Below are 18,579 nucleotides of genomic sequence, written 5' to 3'. Positions count from 1 at the left end.
TAATGCAGTTGACACATGGTTCTATGATGGATTTATTCAATTTAATGTGACAAACTCATTTCACTTCCAGTGTGGGAGATGCAATTACTTATATAGTCGCTAGCATAAATACCCTTTTATTGATAGTTGAAAAGCAAAAATTCTGGATGCAAATGTGAAATAGATAAATGCATATTGTGATGAATTGAGCTTGAATTAGAGAGTGTCATGGTAGATGGACCGATATGAGAACAAAAATACTGACAAATTTTCTTGTATATTGTCCTAAAAGAATTACGTTTTCGAAATACATTGATTTGTTAGATTTTCCAAAGACTACTCATGTTTGTTTTCCTGCTTTTGTCATGTTTTTAATGATATTAGACCTGGGAATATCATGCACTTTATCACAGATAATGCAGCAAATCATAGAGCTACAGGAATAGGTTTCCCAATTGTGGTTATGGTGGAATAGGTTTGTCTGTGATTACTTAAACCTTAAAACTTTTGCAATCAAAGTCTTTGGTCAATATGCAGTGCAAGTATGTGCTTAATGTTGAATTTAAGAGAACTAATCTTTGATTAACCTCGAAAGAATCCCTAACTCCTCTTTATATAGACTAGAGGAGAGGGAAAAGTTACAAGAAAGTCATTAAAAAGAAACATTATTACACAAGTGCCCTATCAAGCCTAATACTGAATATAAACACGTCTTAACACTCCCCCTCAAGTTGGAGCGTATATGTCAAACAAGCTCAACTTGGAACAACAACTTTGGAATGGTCCTCTTGCAAGAGCTTTAGTAAAAATATCAGCAATTTGCCCTGTAGTTGAAATATGGGAGGTACTTACAAACCCCTTTTGAATCATGTCTCTGGTATAGTGACAATCTACTTCAACATGCTTGGTTCTCTCATGAAAAGCAGGATTATTAGCAATAAACAGAGCAGCTCTGTTATCACCTAACAATTGCATAGGAAGAGGCACTTCCACAGTAAGATCCAACATCAGAGATCTAACCCACATAACTTCAGCAGTAGCCTGAGCCATAGCTCTATACTCAGATTTTGCACTTGATCTGGCAACCACTGTCTGCTTCTTACTCTTCCATGTGACCAAGTTGGATCCAATAAACACACAAAATCCAGTAGTGGATTTTCTGTCAAGGTGACATCCCGCATAATCAGCATCAACATACACAGATATAGTGAGAGATGTACCATTTTGAAAGAAGAGTCCCATTCCTGGTGAATTTTTTAGATACCTGAGAATCATCATAGCAGCATCCCAATGGACTTTCTTGGGCTTATCCATAAATTGATTCACTCTGCTGACAGCATAGGCAATATCAGGTCGAGTAACAGTGATATATAGGAGCTTCCCAACAATCCCACTATATTGTCTAGCATCAACATCTTCAGTATCATCATCATACAAGCGAGTATTGATGTCCATGGGTGTAGAGGCAGGTCGACATCCTAGCATACCTGTCTCTTGCAAAACATCAGTAACGTATTTCCTTTGGCACATGATAAGACCGTTCTGATTTCTGGCAAACTCAATACCTAGGAAATAGCGTAGCTCACCAAGATCCTTGGTGACAAAGTGTCGTCCAAGGATGTCCTTGATGTTGGAAATCCCCTGAATATCATCCCTTGTAACAATGATATCATCAACATAGACAAGAACTATCACTGTACCTGTAGAAGTTTTCTTGACAAAAAGGGAATGATCGGCCGAAGAACGTCTGAAGCCCTCATTCTCAATATTCTCTGATAATTTTTGGAACCAAGCTCGAGGCAGACCATAAATGGCCTTTCTCAATCTGCACACTTTCTGACACTCCCCCTCAGCAACAAACCCTGGTGGTTGCTGCATATACACTTCTTCATGTAGGTCACCATACAGAAAGGCATTTTTGACATCAAGCTGTGATAGAGACCAATTCTTGCTGACTGCAACAGCGAGAAGAACCCGTAAAGAAGCATGTCGTGCCACAGGAGAGAAGGTATCATAATAATCAACCCCATAAGTCTGAGTATAGCCTTTAGCCAATGTTGTAAAACGCGTATCATAAGCCGTATCGGTCGGGCTTTAAGATACGCCGTATCGTAACGTATCGTAACGTATCGTAACCGTATCGTAAATTTTTTAAAAAAATTATTAATAAATCAGAAAAAATTTAAAAAAATTCGGAAAATTCATAAAAAAAATCAAAAAAAATTAAAAATAATAAATTGTTCATAGAAAACATGTTTGAGACGCGTTCATCATTCATAAACATCAAAATTCATAACAATAATACAATATCATTTAACAAAGCATAAGGCCATAAGCCATAAAGTGATAAAGTCATAAATGATAAAACATTCAATCAAGTGTTCAACAACCATAGATTCATAACGCTTAAGTTTTTGATACATATAAAATGAAAGCACTCTTGACTTGACTCTCATTCATGATTCATCATTCATAATCTTCATCATCTTCATCTTCATCTTCTTCTTCTTCTTCATCGTCAAGAATTGGAAGATCTTCACCAACATATTCAGCACCAGCACCAGCAGTAGCAAACTCTCCTTCATCAACAAAGCCTTCTGTTGCTTCAACTTCAAGGTTGAAGCATTCAAGATCTTCATCATCAAATATTGTAGTTGGTTCTTCTTCAATCCATGGCTCTAGATCGTCAAAATTTTCCAAGCTGATAGGATCGAACTGAGATGTGTGCTTCCTTGCTAATGATTTTTCTAATTCTCTACATTAAATAAGAGAAAATTTGTTAGTATATAATTTCATATAAATATATTGTACATAAAAATGTAAACATTAATTAAGGTATATGCCTATATTACCTTTGTTTCAACCTCATATTATATCGAACAAAGACAAGGTCATTCAACCTTTTATGTTCGAGCCTATTCCTTTTTTTGCTATGGATATGTTGGAACACACTCCAGTTCCTTTCGCATCCACTAGCACTGCATGTCTGGCTGAGGACTTTGACTGCAAAACGTGCTAGGTTTGGACAATCAAACCCATACCTATTCCACCACAAATCTAAACAAAAATATAACAAATCAATGTGAAAGTTTTAAAAGAATCAAATGTAACAAATGCAAAGTAAATTAAAAATTTCTATGTATTTACCTGGACGCATCGTTGTCCTGGCTCGAACGGCGGCAGGTAGTCCCATGTTCCGAAAACAACTATCATATAGATCCAACTCATTGTGCACAGCATCTTGTTCTGTAGAATCTTCCACTAACACATTAATACAATCTAACAAACCATGCATGACTTCTCTGTCCTTCTTAAATGTAGGAGAAAATCTAATTGCAGGATTTAGATAATAAGCTGCTGCATGAAGAGGTTGATGAAGCTGTCCAGTCCACCTTTTATCTATAATCTTCCATATGGGCATATATAATTTTTTCTTTTCCTTTAAGTTGTCTCGAATTGCCTCTTTTGCTTTGTCCATAGCCTCATATAAGTACCCTATAGAAGGTCTGTCCTCGCTGTCAGCCAACCTGAGAACCTTAACTAATGGAACACAAACCTTCAATAGCTTCACACATGATTCCCAAAATACGTTATTGAATATAATATCCACAACTAAAGAAGCATTTCTTTTATGAGCATGTGGATATGCAGCCTATTCTTCACTAGCAAACATCTGTCTCAAAGGAGTTCTTTGTTTCACCACACTCTGCACAGTCAATACATTTGTGGCAAATCTAGTTTGTGCAGGTCGTATTAATTCAACTCCTTTTGTAAATTTTCTCATCAAACTCAATACATATGCATGATTATAGATAAATTTTGTTACCTCTTGACATTGGTCAATGGCTGATTTCATATCATGCATCTCATTAAGATCTTGAAGCATTAGATTAACACAATGAGTGGCACATGGACTCCAATAAAATGTTCTATACTTTTGAAATAACAAATCTCCTGCAGCTCTATAATTTGCAGCATTATCTGTAATAAACTGTACAATGTTTGCAGGTCCAACTTCTTGTACAACATTATCAAAAACATTGAATAAAATCTCAGCAGTCTTAGGAACATCAGACAAGTCAAGAGATTTCAAGAACATTGTACCTTTAGGGCAATACACAAGAAAATTTACAAGTGTTCTTGACCTTGTATCAGTCCAACCATCTGACATAATGGAGCAACCTGTTTCCTTCCAACATAATTTCAACTCATCGCAATGCTCAGACACTTCTTTGACTGTATCCTGAAGAATTTTGCCTCTCAACTGATGATATGATGGCATTTTGAATCCGGGGCCTATAGAAGCAATTGCATCTGCCATGGCTTGGAATTGAAAAGAATTAGCTGCATTGAATGGAATACAGGCATCATAAAACCATTTCCCTACCTGCTTTTGTGCATGATATAGCATATCTTTAGATGTCATAGCAGCACGAATCTGCGGCTGACCACCTGGGCTGGTATATGAAGGGAAAAAACTCTTAATAGAGCCAACACTAGACCTACCAGTAGGAACTCTACCACTAGGTGGTCGCATACCACGCCTGGCCCTAACATCTGTTGTGCCTCTCCTCTTCCTTCCCGTTATGCCAGATCGACCTCCTTCATACATAATCCCTTTTCCTCTACGATCTCTACCTCTTGAGGTCTCCAAATCTGTTCTTAGACTGCTATCGTCTTCATCATCACATTCATAAGCTTCATCCTCTTCTTCTTCATCTTCCAAAGGCACATTATAGCCTACATCTGCATCTTCAATTTCTTTTTGTATTCTCTTTTGACGTAAAGCATGAAGCATATCTAAACATTGTTGACGCACAAATGGAGGCAAAGGTTTGTTTGGTCCTCCAACACAAGGAGACGCATCTTTGGAGGTCCCTGCCAAATGGTGTTTCATTCTAATAATCCCTCCTGAAAGTGTATTCCCACAGAAGCCACATTTGAGTTTCAAACGGTTATTCTCCTTCACCCTTTCGCACCATTGCCATGTAGGATCCATATCTTCAAAAAAAAAACGAAATCCTATGGTAAACTTAATGAAAAACACTCAAAGTCTTCAAATCTACGATTATACGGTAAAAAATTAAGAATACATGGTAAGAACATGAGATTTCATACCTTACGAAGAAGAAATGTCTGAAATGAAGAAAACCCCTTTCCTTCCCACGAAAATCAAGCACCCACGCACAAATCGACCGCTTAATCTTCGATTTGACGATGAAAATCAAGTTCTTCACGGTCAAAATGAACGATCGCCCTCCCTCACGGCACTATCCAAGCGTTAGAAATGAAGAACGGAAGAAAAATTTGAAAAAGAAGCCGAATAAGTAGGTCTCGGCCCCCTTTTGCGTTTTTAAGCCGTATCGTACGATACGGGGTGTATCGCCCCGTATCGTACGATACGGGCCCTGTATCGTACGATACGTGCGATACAGGGCCGATACAACCCCTTTTTACGATACGAGGGGTGTATCGTATCGTTTTCTTCAAACGATACGATACGTATCGTACGATACGGGGTCGTATCGTACGATACGTACAACATTGCCTTTAGCAACCAGGCGCGCCTTATATCTCTCAATGCTGCCATCTGCTCTGTATTTAACAGTAAATACCCATCTGCAACCAACAATAGCTGCATCAGATGAAGGAGTAACTAGTGTCCATGTGCCTCTAGACTGAAGAGCATCCATCTCTTCTTGCATTGCTGCGGCCCATTTGGGATCAGAAAGAGCGTCCATGGGAGTCTGTGGAAGAGCTACAGCCGACAGTCCCTTGACAAACTGTCGGTAAATAGGAGTGAGTCTATCCATGGATAAATGACCAGAGAGAGGATGCAAAGTGCAACTGCGTTTGCCTTTCCTTTGAGCAATGGGCATATCAAGTTCATTAATATGAGGACTAGGAGCATGCTCTGGAGAGTCCCCTGTGTCATCATCACATAAAGAATTGTCAGCAAGATTTGTGTGTTCAGGAAGTACCTTGGGCGTGCTGGGTGAAGGCACAGGAGCACAGTGGGCAGGTTGAACAGGTTTAGTGCGACGTTGGTAGATAGCCCCAAAACGCGAAGCAACGGGTTGTGGATAACTCATGAGAGGTAAAGGAAGGTGGACTTCGTCACTAAATTCAGGCACCCTCAATTGAGTTCCATTTGGAGAGAAATAAGAGGTTGACTCAAAAAATGTAACATCAGCACTCACATAATATCGACGAGTAGAAGGATCATAACAGCGATATCCCTTTTGAGTGCGGGAATAACCAACAAAGATTGTTTTGATAGCCCGAGGGGATAACTTATCTCTCCCAGGACCAACCAACTGAACAAAGGCAACACATCCAAAAATACGAGGTGCAACAGAAAACAATTCTCTGTCAGGAAAAAGAACAGAGAAAGGAATAAGATCTCCCAACACAGATGACGGCATGCGATTAATAAGATAGCATGCTGTAAGAACAGCATCTCCCCAGTAAGAATGGGGGACATGGTTGTGTATGATAATGGTTCTGGCGACATCAAGAATATGGCGGTGTTTTCTTTCAGCAACCCCATTTTGTTGAGAGGTATAGGCACAAGAAGTTTGGTGAATGATACCCTTATCCCTGAAAAATTGTTCTAAAGAGGAAGCATAGAACTCAAGAGCATTGTCAGAGCGCACAATCTTGACACAAGTATCAAACTGAGTCAGAATTTCATTGATAAAATTTTTTATTACATGACCCGCTTCAGATTTGTGTTTCATAAGAAAAACCCAACTAACACGACTGTAATCATCAACAGCAACAAGATAATACCGATGACCCTGAAGGTCAGGAGTACGACTCGGGCCCCAAACATCAAAATGAAGTAACTCAAACACAGAGTGGCTACTTCTACTGGACCGCGGAGGAAAGGATGACCGATGGTGTTTGCCTAACTGACAAGACTCACATTGAAAAGACGACTTATGAGACAACTGAGGGAGAACATGCAGCAGTTTCTGAAACGGGAGATGTCCAAAACGTAAATGCCAAGTATAAGCCGAGGATGAGGACGACCCCGACGAGGTAGATCCAGCAAAGGGAAAGGAATGCACTAGCCTGTAGAGACCTCCCTGTTCACGGCCACTGCCAATCACCCTGCCCGTCAGTGAAGAGTCAAATATAGCACGACAATTTAATTCTCTGGTAATCTGACTGATAGAAAGTAGGCTATGGGGGAATTCTGGTGCATGAAGAACGTGCTGCAGCGGCAATGATGAAGTAAGTTGGACCTCTCCATGTCCAACAACTGGTGAATATTTTCCATCTGCGAGAATAACCGAACGACCAGGTGGAGTAGGGACGTAAGAGGTGAATTGGGCCTTATCCCCACAGAGATGTGTCGATGCACCAGAATCAATAAGCCAATCTGTAGTGTCAGTAGCAGAGCAGACTGTACAGGCAGAATACATACCAGATGAAGAAGCACTCGCAGCGGTAGGAACAGTAGAAGTGGTCGGACCAGGGGCTTGATGGGCGCTGTCGCCAATCAAGTTCCTCAACCGAGAGAGAATGTCATCTACATGCAGCTCACTGGAGGAGGCAGTGTGCTGAGGCTTAGGCTGCTCAGGAGAATCAGTAGATACAGTCTGATTTGCAAAAGCTGGACGGCCATGTTTCTGCCAACACTTATCCACAGTATGACCAATGCGGTGACAAAACTGACATACAGGGCGCGAAGGGGTATTGCCACGGCCACGGCCCCCTCGTCCTCTAGCAAAAAAGGGTCCACCTCTGCCACGAGTAGCAAGCATAGCAGAAGTGGTATCAGGAACAGTCGATGCAGAGATCGGAATTCTGCTGAGCCTACTGTAAGCCTCATCAATAGGAGGAATCAAGGGACTAGTAAGCATTTGGTTCTTTGCGGATTCATAAACAGAGTCTAAACCAGAAAGAAAGACCCCTACCATAAGCATATCTCTGTATGCCTTTTGTTGTTCACACTTGCATGCGGGAAAGTAGCTATTCAGTCTCTCAAACATGGACTTGAGACTAGAATAATAAGTGTGAAGAGGTCGGCCATCTTGTCGCATCTGATGAATATCATGATGAAGCTGCATAATGCGCGTTTCATTTCTTGCCTGTGAATACGTGGCAGCAAGGGAATCCCACATATCCTTTGCACTGTCCTTGTGCAAGACTTCATTTGCAATTTCTTGAGAGAGAGTACCAACAATCCATACCATAACCAACGAATTATCTTTAAACCAAGTAGTATATTTTCCTACCTTCTGTACGGGCTCGGGCTCCAATATGAGATGTTCCTTCTCATGAGCGATCAAGGTTCTTTTTACTTGCATGGCCCACATCTCGTAATTACCCCCATCCATTTTGGTGATAATGCTGGAAAATGGGGAACTCTTCATCTCTCCCGACGATACAAAGGAAGAGGTATTAGCGCCACTGCTAATTTCAGACATCTTTCAACACAAAGGAGGAAACCGAGCCACGGAATAGGATGTGCAGGCAAAAAGAATACAATCACATATCGAAAGACAACATGCTGATCATGAAGCAATATGCAGTTAACGCATGTAGCAATCCATAAGTCTGATCGGCTGGAAGAGGCAACAGCAGAGCTGAACGAAGAGAGATACCAGAGACAGCGCTGAGAAGAAAATCAGCGTGCAGAACCACGGGCAGAGCAGCGGCGGAGCAGCGTGCAGTGGAGGAGCAGCGTGCAGAGCAGCGGCGGAGCAGCATGCAGAGCAGCGTGCAGCAGAAAGACGCTGAGAGGGAAAAAAAAAAATCAGCGTGCAGGCAGAGCAGCAGCGGCAGGAATTAGGTCAGGCGGCAGGCAGCGGCAAAGATGACAGCGACGGGGGGCGGCGGCGAAGATGACAGGCGAAGCAGCAACGGGCGCAGGCGTTCAGTCTGCTGGGCGGAGCAACGGCAGAGTGCACACTCGGCGGCGGCGCAGGCGGAGCAGGCGGCAATGGGTAGGGCGACGAGGGGCAGCAGGGATGGGTCGGGCGGCGGTAGCTGACGCCGATCAGGCGGCGGCTGGCGCCGCTCAGTCGGCGACAACTCGCTGAGGAGGAGACGGCTGGTGCTCTGATACCATGTTCAATTTAAGAGAACTAATCTTTGATTAACCTCGAAAGAATCCCTAACTCCTCTTTATATAGACTAGAGGAGAGGGAAAAGTTACAAGAAAGTCATTAAAAAGAAACATTATTACACAAGTGCCCTCTCAAGCCTAATACTGAATATAAACACGTCTTAACACTTAAGAAATTAAAGTGGTCATCCTACAAATGCACACTAAGAAGAGAAACAGACTAGAACATAAAAGATTGAATTGCCTTATTTGTGTTTGATATAACATGAAATTGAGACAAAGGTAGTACCTAATGTAGAGTTGTTTTATAAGTTGATTGTTGACCCATTAGTATTACTTGTTTTATAATATACATTAACAAGTTTTCCTTTACTTAGGCACTTAGAAAGAACTTCAACAAGAAAGTGTAGAACTCGAATCGATCATACCAAAATGATGCAAATCAATGATAAGAACGAAGATGAAAATAATGAATTATCATATGTACTTCAATTGGTATGCACAAAAAATAAGCCGATTCAGCAGCTTTTTGTTCAATTTCTCGTGGAGTAAAATTCTCATCAATAAAAATAATGAATTACCATATTTTCAATGGTTAGTTGCATTGAACACGTTGACTTTGTGATGTATAAGATTTTAACTAATTGTGTTATGAGATTATGTTATGTTAAATTAATGACTGTTCATTGTTATGTTTATGTGACAAGTTTTTTATAGAAAACATATTTTTCTGAAGACATGAGTAATTTTTGCATTAGCATACGACATTGCCACGGTGCCCAAGAAAAGGTAGTGATTACAGTCTAATAGTTTGAGTTGATTACCTAAACAGCATTGAGTTTGTTACTAAGAACTGCATACAAAAATATTCATTTGTTACCTCAGCTGCACTAACTGTTCGGTGGAGAATTCTGGTGATTCCGCGTTGAACATCAGGTGCCCTGCCTAGTGCCCCCAAAACTGATGCAATTAGATCACCAAACCCAGTCTGGCGGCTTGTGTTACTTGACATCGTCTCACCAAAATCAGTTACACCGCACGAGGATCCACATGCCCTCAAAGAGTTGGCAATTTCTGAAACTGCATCAAGGCGAGCTGATATCGCGTTTTTATCACATAGTGGATGTGTTATCTGTAACCAATTGATATTCCAAATGAAAACACTAGATAAACAATTGAATATGAAGACAACAAATCATGTACAAGTTAATTTGATTGTGGAGACTGCTTCACTAGCTTGGAAGCTATGCCACATTGACATGGATGCAGTAGATAGACTTCTGCACACCAATCAACCAAGTGCATTCTAGTGGTTCCTGTAAGTATTGATGTGATGTATATGATATGCGTGCAGCACCTAAAAGGCGGCATCCAACCATAGATGGCTATGACATATATATATATATATATATATATAACTTACCTAAAAGGCGGCATCCAACCATAGATGGCTATGACATATATATAACTTAGGTTCTTTCCTTTTTTTTGAAAAGGGAGGGGGGGGGGGGTGCGCGGCGGAATGCTATACCATTGTTGACATACATTTAAAGCCAAAAAGCTTTTATTTTTCATTCCTTACAAGTTCTTTCTACTCATTAACAGCTTCTTAGATTGTAAGGGACCCCAATTTTCACCAGCACTAGCAACAAGGAAAAGCTCAATCACATACCCAGCGTTTCAGAAGCCTAGCACCAAATGCAGTAAGGGTATTGTTTACCAGGTGCAGCAATGAACCATTTTCAGAGCCATCAAAATTGTTCCTAAGTACCTGCATAAACAAGTTGCAAGGCTATTAGGTGCAGAAAGACTGCACATTGAAAAGCTATTCCACATAGGTACTTATGTAGTTATGTTATTAAAAGCACCAGGGCAACCCAAGGGCTGAGTTGAGTGCAACCCAGGTGATGATAAACCTCGAGCCTAAGCAACACTAGTCATATTATGCAGTTCTGAAAGAAACGATAAGCTCACAAAATGAAACATTAATTTCTAAACTTGAAGAGAACTTGATTTATTTCTCAATGGAAGACCTACCTATGTCAACTTAAAATAAAAGAGCAATTAAAATGCATGATAAGACACTCAACCAGACACTCCATAACATGATAACAAACATAATTAAGAGTTTGAAAGAGAAAATTTCAATAAAGATAGACAATTAAAAAGTTTAAAGGTTGTACAGCATAAAAAGAGTATGTTCACAATCTAAAATCAGTAGTTGCAATCCTTTAAAGCATGCAAAATCTTCTAATTTCCTAAACTGTCTACCTCTAGTTTCTAGACATTAAAAGCCTAATCTAAAGGGTAAAATTGCTTTAAAACAAAAAGAAGGAACATAAGTCCTCAACATAATCACAGTGTCCACGTTAATCTTGCTCAACGTAAAACAGCCTACTAGTGTAATCTTAAACAAGAAATTTTTCTAAGAACATAAAATTCTAAAGCATAAAAATATATAGAAGTATATATATATATATATATATATATATTAAACCGTACCTGTAGTTACAATACATTACATGCACATGCACATAAAGGTACACATATATACATCTATATTCTAAGGCAAACTACAGGCAACAAAGAAAAGAATGAGGTAAAGAGAATCTATATAATACCACACAAACTATGAAACTGCAACTATACATGATAAGCATAGAAACGGCTAGATGCAAATTGCATGCAACTTCAGAAAGATTGAGGAAAAGAAAATTTGAAAAAAAAAAAAAAGAAAAAAAAAAGTGGGAATAAAACTGCCTCAGACAGCCAAAATTAAGGGGGGGAAATGAAGAAGAAAAGAGGGAAAAAGAAAAAAAAATTAGGTGGTTGAAGAGAAAAGGCCTAGTCTCTGAGTCCCCGTATGGCTATAAGTGCCCTAGGCAAAAGTTAGAAAATGATAGCACATATCTTATGATGAAATGCAGGAAACCATCCAGTTGCTCTATGAAACAAATAAATGCACTTTTCTGAAAGTATAAAAGAAAAGGTTTCTATGAGGTAAGGGGTCACTAAGACTTAGATATACAAATGAATAAACTAATGAAATCAGGTTAATTGCTTTAAGAAAACAAAGACTATTTTATGGAACCAAAATGAAGAAACAATTAACAGTAGAGACTTAGAATGAAGCTAGACTTGACAAAGATATTCCACAAAAAAATTGAACAAAACAAAAAAGAAGAAGGAAAACTATACAATTTTATACTTTCATGCTCAATTAGAACGCCTTGAAACTCACAGAATAGACCAAATCTCCCAAATTTCAAAAATAAAAAATACCTCAAGTTGTTGAAGGGTGTTAGACGATAATGACATCTCAATGCTGCTAAATAGTGGTTGAAATGTTGCTCCTGTGCATAATATTCTCTGCAAGCCGAACTGTCTTAGGTGACGTATAACAAGCGTCAACGCTTGGACAGGCAATTCAGGCATTGAGAGAACAGCCTGTCATGAATGACAAACACAGTTACATAGAATGTAAAGCCACATCAGAAGTATTCAATTGTGTAAAATTCAGTCAGATACCAAAATGTTACTGTATTTCAAGAGAAAAAAACAAAATAAATCCAAAAGCAAAAGCAAAATCTAATATTCTGACAGCTGGATAAAGAAAGTCAACTGAACTGACCTGCAGTATACAGGTCAACACACTACAACCTTTTTTGTTTACTTTTGTGGAGTGTTCAACAGTGAAGAAAAATTTCACCTCACTAATAGTTTATCTTCACTAGAATGTGGTTTGAAGCTGCCTATCAAACGCGATGGGAAACATCTTGGATAAGAAAGGCTGGGGGTCACAACCTGCCTTATGTGATGTGGTTGGAAAAGTTTGGACTCAAGGGATCTAATTTAAACATTTGACATTTCTCATAGTTAATGGATAATCCACCAAGCATTATCACTTAGACAATGACTAAATGCTATCAACATCTCAAACCCACATTCTTCTAGTTTTACATAGCTATGCTCTAGGTTCAGATTGGGCATATCTCAACTTGATGGAGTCTTCAGTTTAACAATGGTCAGTACTAAGAAGATGAAGGGTGAAGACAAGGACATTGAGAAGGATTTGATGCTAGTCTAAGATCAGAAGTGTGTCACACGAGAGGAAAAGGAAAAAGAGTCATGCATGCAAGAGGCAGTGCACCAGGTGGTAGTTCCAGTGGCAGACTGCATCTAGTGGCTGGTCAGTGGTCAAATGTCGGTTTTAGATCAATCAAAAACTTATTTTCTTCTTGTACTGCTTCAAGTTCTCAGCCCAACATCCATACTGTTACAACCACAAAAGACATGATAGCAGAGGTGGATATGGCAATTAGGAAATAGTTTTATGATGCATGTTTTTCCCTTTAGTGCAGCTATTTCATTTTATTTCCTGGTAGATGCCACCACTTTTATAGGTCCTGGATGCCTTCACATCTAAGTCACATGGGTACTTCAGTAAGGTCCACGTACCCGTGTTGCCGTAACCGTACCCAAAATGGGTACTTTGACACTTGGGTACCTATAAATCCAAACTGCTTAATTTTACTTTGATTTAATTTTTTCCACCTTACTTTTTATTTTATTCTTTAGATGTGAAAATTTGATTGATGTTCATATTTGACTAGAGAGCTGCTTGGTTGTTCATATGTTTAAAGTTTTTCATAGGTTTCTTAAACACACTGCTGCAAGAGCCGATGATATATATTTTCTATGTTATTTATTTGTTTATGTTTAGGTATATTCTTTATTTTGATACATATTTTCTAAGTATTTCTTATTGTTTATATATATACATACGGCCGTACCTCTGCACTCAAGTTTTTTGAAAATGGTTAGTACCCGTACCCGCACCGGTACCTGCACCGGCTCCCGTACCCGTACCTATGTGACATAGCTTGACATCATCAAATGAAAGGTAAAATTCTTGATGCAACAGTTAAAGAAGCATAGAGTATTGCACAGAAATAAGAATGAGCTACAAAGAAATAAAATTGCACACAGCTGACAGATGGTGTAACATACAATTTCTTCGCATCTGAAACAGTTTATGAATTATAGTTTTAGCCCTAGAAGTTCTTGAACCGTACTGTGTTTCTGTGTGGGTATTACTAAGACATGACATCAGAATTTGAAACTAATAATACATATAGAAAGTACATGATTGAGTCTCACTCGTGTTTCGAACCAGGCAGAAAATGGATGTCCAGTGGTTAAGAAATTTGCAGTCAAACTAGGAGACTAAAATAGTCCAAGACCCAATAAGACCGGGTATTATGGTCATTGGTCAGTGGCAAACTTGTAATTTCAGCCATGACCATGAGTAGATTAATAATTCACTCATCGATGTTAAATTGTGTTAACCATGATTAAGTTTAGCTAATGATAGTTTAAGAGCTTAAACACTCAATTAATGATGGATTAGAGCTCTTAAGCTAAGATTAAACACTAAGTTAAACCAGAACTGAAACTAATCATTCAAATCTAATTAATTAAACAAACCTCCTCAAAATATATTATCATTTTTCTAAACCTCCTCAAGATAGAATAATAAAATACAAGATTAAACACTAAGTTAAACCGGAACTGAAACTAATCATTCAAATCTAATTAATTAAACAAACCTCCTCAAAATATATTATCATTTTTCTAAACCTCCTCAAGATAGAATAATAAAATACAATATAATAAGTAATAAAAAACTAATAATTTTTTGCTATAAATAAGGGTTGCCACCTCCCTTTGGGATGCAACGTGAGAGAGAAGAGGAGAACCGTCACACCAGTTGAACCGCGCACTAGTTTGATGTATAGTGAAACTTGATAGTTGGCTAGGCTAGGCCGTGAGACTCAGCTAGCCTTAATCGGCTATGATTACTAGTAAATCTTATCGGTTACGATCCAGCTTTGGTTAGATTACCTTGACCATACCCCAGGATCGAGATAAGGCTGGGGGCGCTATTAACCACACGGAGTTTATGTTAAGGTTCATTAATCATAATACATAATTAGATTAATCACGTGGTTTACAGATTGAAGAGACTAGCAAAGTTGAGATTTAGCAACTTGAACTAAGTCGCAAGTGTAAGTGATTGGCTTAAGAAAATTGAGTTCAGTTTGATTCTTTAAATACATGTTCATGCATACATGCATGTTATCTAGTTGTATCTGATTTTGGAATCACAAGCAACAGTCAAATAGGCAACTTGAGTTGTGTTGATGATACAGGCTCGTATTGAGTTTCCAAGAATGAGTTGTTTAATGATAATCCCGTGTTTTAGCTCCAAGATGAGCGCAATTGATATAGAAAGTCAGGCAGTGATGATAGATGTAAAAATATGCTTATGAATTGAATTGATTGAGCATGATGGTTGTTTATTCATTTCACGCAATATTTGCTCATGGCTTGAGTTATCATTTAGATGCCGGCAACGGCTTATGGCCGGTTTTATATTCCTGGGTTTTGATAAAGTGCTCCTCCGAGAGCGGCCCAGTATACCGAAAATGAAAAGTCTAAGATCAGCACATGTTGCGACTATAAAGAGTTGAACCCAACTGTAAAACATAGAAAGGGCTAGGTTGGGTGGCACAGGGGTCCAAGGACCCGTGAATGGAACCTTCCCTGAATGCAGGTTTTGATAAAGTGCTCCTTTCTAGGACTACTTAGAGCCTACCGTGAAATATCATTCTGATCGTTCTATTAGAAAGATAAAAAGCAAGGTTGGTTGCTAAGGCCTACACGCAGGCCTATGGTATTGATTTCTTTGAGACTTTTTCTCCTGTTGCCCGGTTGGAAACCATTCGTCTTATTATCTCCATGGTTGTCCACCATGACTGGCACATGTATCAGTTTGATGTCAAAAAAATGACTTTTTGTATTGTAAAAGTATGGCCTTATTAGATCCCCTCTTGATCATTCTCTGTTTATCAAGAAGAATTCCAGGGGTATGACCTTTCTAGTAGTTTATGTTGATGATATTATCCTGACAGGTGCCTCCGATCAAGAAATTTTTGATACAAAGTTGTTTCTTCAGAAACACTTTGTGACGAAAGATCTTGGTCAACTCCGATATTTCCTAAGAATAGAGGTTGCTCGCAACAGGGAAGGTGTAGTTCTATCTCAACGAAAGTACTTTCTTGATTTATTGCAGGACATCGGGATGCTAGGAGCTAAGCCAGCCACTGTACCTATGAATCCATGCATATATCTTCATGATGACCAATCTGAATTAGTGGATTCTCGATCATACAGATCTCTTATTGGGAAGCTCCTTTATATTATTGTGACCAGACATTAGCTTTGTAGTGAGAAAACTAAGTTAATTAATGAAAAGACCCAAGAAAGTTCATTAGGATGCAGTTTTATAAGGGTGGTCAAATATTTAAAATTGTCTCCAGGTAAATGACTTTTGCACAAAAGGCAAGACCTTAGAAGTGGAAGCCTATAGTGATGCTGACTATGCTGACTCAGTCGAGAACAGAAAGTCTATCACAAAATTTTGTGTATTTGTGGGAGGCAACCTAGAGAAGCAAAAAACAAGGTGTGGTCAGTGGTGTCAATATAGAGCTATGGCTCAAACTACCGCTGAAATGACTTGGGCTAAATCTATCTAACCTAAGTGTGTCAATTCTTCTTTCCATGTGGATGTATTGTGACAATAGAGCAGCCGCATACATCGCAAACAATCCAGTTTTCCATGAGAAAACTAAACATATTGAAGTGAACTACCATTACATTTGGAACCTTGTTCAAAGAGGAAACATAACCACTATTCATGTATCATCAGAAGATCAAACTGCAGATGTCTTCACCAAAGCTCTTCTTATTGGTGATTTCTCTAGGGTAGTGTTTGATGGCCAGAAACATATTTCTGGAAACAAGTTTCCAGAAATATGTTTCTGGAATTGGTTTTCTAGAAATAAAATTCTAGGATTTCCAAAAGTATGTTGCGTTTGATGGCAAGAGGGGAAGAGGGGAAGAATAGATGGAAATGGGAAAGTAGCAGCTCCGCCTCCGCCCCTTTCTTCCTTCTCCCTCCTTCCCCTCTCCTCTTCCCTCCTTCCGTTCTTCCCCTTTCCTCCTCCCCTCTTCCTCCTCCCTTCTTCCACGATCCCTCATTCCCCTTTCCTCCTCCCCTTTTCTTCCTCCCTCCTTCCTTCCGTTCTTCCCCTTTCCTCCTCCCTCTTTCTCCTCCCTCCTTCCCCTTTCCTCCTCCCTCCTTCCACGATCCCTCCTTCTTCCCCTTTCCTCCTCCCTCCTTCCGCTTTCGCCCTCCCCTCTTCCTCCTCTCTCCTTCCCCTCTCCTCCTCCCTCCTTCCGCTTTCCCCCTCTCCTCCTTCCTCCTTCCGTTCTTCCCCTTTCCTCCTCCCCTCTTTCTCCTTCCTCCTTCCTCCCTCCTCCTCCCTTCTTCTCTTCTTCTTCCTCCTCCCTCTTTCCCTTTTCCTCCTTCTTCCTCCTCCCTCCCCGCCCCTTCTTCCTCCCCAACGGTAAAAAAAAGAAAACCGGAAATATTATTCCGTCTCTCAGCTGGAATAATATTTCCGGAAATATTATTTCGATTTCAGCCCCAACGGTAAAAAAAAATAATTCCATGTTTGATGAAACTGGAAAAATTTTAAAAATTTGAATTATTTTTCCTGTGCTACAGTAAAATTCCTGCTTATCAAACGCTACCTAGATATTGTGACAAACTGAGCATGGTTAATATGTGTGCTCCAGCTTGAGGGGAAGTGTTGAATTAGAAGACGTTAAGTTTCTAGGTGGTCCTTTGCAATATTTAATAGTTAGGAGTTCTCTTTAAACATTTCTCTATTTTTGTTGATGTTACATGTAAGACTCTACCTCTGCTCTAATCTATTTATTATTGAGATTAGGGTTAGTAAATAAGATGTTTTTCTCTCTTTAAGACTGCCAGTTGTAACATATATATATATATATATATATATATACATAGATTGACTTATTTATGGGAATTTGATCCTGACAACCCACATAACGCTCCAGTGTTTAGGACATTGGACACTAAATCCAGTAGCTCTCTCTCTCTCTCTCTCTCTCTCTCTCTCACACACACACACACACACACACACACAAATAAATAAATAAATAAACAAGCAACATATATGAACATACCTCCATAGCTGAGGTTATTTCTCCTTGCTTCTCACCATGCACCACATGTGAACCATCGTCCCCCATGTTTTTATACGATTCCATTATTTCTTTAAGTGCACCTCCGACTTCTAAGCAGGCCCGAGATGTACGCTCCACACGAATGTTGGATGCAGAGCCAGCATATGCTAAGAGTAACTAAGCAGGAAAAAAAATTCCAAATATCAGGAGAAAAAAAGGAAGCCTTACCCTCAGCACATGAGAGACTCTATGAACCAAAGCGTATATAGCCAGTGAGATTAATATCATAGTCACTAACTAATATGCGGCTAACTTCTTCAAGCTTGTCGGCGAGATCATTACAGAGAGTGCATGAATAAAACCCATCAATTGCTAGCAATGTAAATGAGAAGCGTTTTCTGAAC

The 18,579-nt window shown here is 39.4% G+C and overlaps 2 protein-coding genes across 3 annotated transcripts in view; both read right to left on the bottom strand.

Annotated features, from left to right (window-relative positions):
• The window catches only part of LOC116265976 (DNA mismatch repair protein MSH3), a 46,031-nt gene that overhangs the window by 24,687 nt on the left and 2,765 nt on the right, over positions 1 to 18,579 (bottom strand). The window contains exons 2-5 of the mRNA XM_031646996.2: positions 18,176 to 18,352; positions 12,341 to 12,505; positions 10,731 to 10,829; positions 9,939 to 10,190 (exon numbers count right to left, since the gene is read on the bottom strand). Coding sequence (XP_031502856.1) covers positions 9,939 to 10,190; positions 10,731 to 10,829; positions 12,341 to 12,505; positions 18,176 to 18,352 — 693 coding nt within the window. The remainder of the gene's footprint in view (positions 1 to 9,938; positions 10,191 to 10,730; positions 10,830 to 12,340; positions 12,506 to 18,175; positions 18,353 to 18,579) is intronic.
• LOC126410593 (uncharacterized) lies at positions 2,633 to 5,325 on the bottom strand. 2 transcript variants are annotated; one of them, XM_050080737.1, is made up of 4 exons: positions 5,098 to 5,325; positions 3,127 to 4,980; positions 2,832 to 3,036; positions 2,633 to 2,734 (listed from the first exon to the last, which is right to left on the bottom strand). In XM_050080737.1, the coding sequence occupies exon 2, from the start codon at positions 4,976 to 4,978 to the stop codon at positions 3,632 to 3,634; it is 1,347 nt and encodes a 448-aa protein (XP_049936694.1). In that variant the 5' UTR covers positions 4,979 to 4,980; positions 5,098 to 5,325; the 3' UTR covers positions 2,633 to 2,734; positions 2,832 to 3,036; positions 3,127 to 3,631. The 2 variants fall into 2 exon arrangements, with proteins under 2 accessions (XP_049936694.1, XP_049936693.1); XM_050080736.1 differs by having other exon boundaries at positions 3,127 to 5,325.

Source organism: Nymphaea colorata, chromosome 12 (assembly GCF_008831285.2).
Source record: "Nymphaea colorata isolate Beijing-Zhang1983 chromosome 12, ASM883128v2, whole genome shotgun sequence".
NCBI lineage: Eukaryota > Viridiplantae > Streptophyta > Magnoliopsida > Nymphaeales > Nymphaeaceae > Nymphaea > Nymphaea colorata.
Note: the sequence above shows the minus strand (reverse complement) of the source record. Positions and strands in the feature narration are given on the sequence as shown.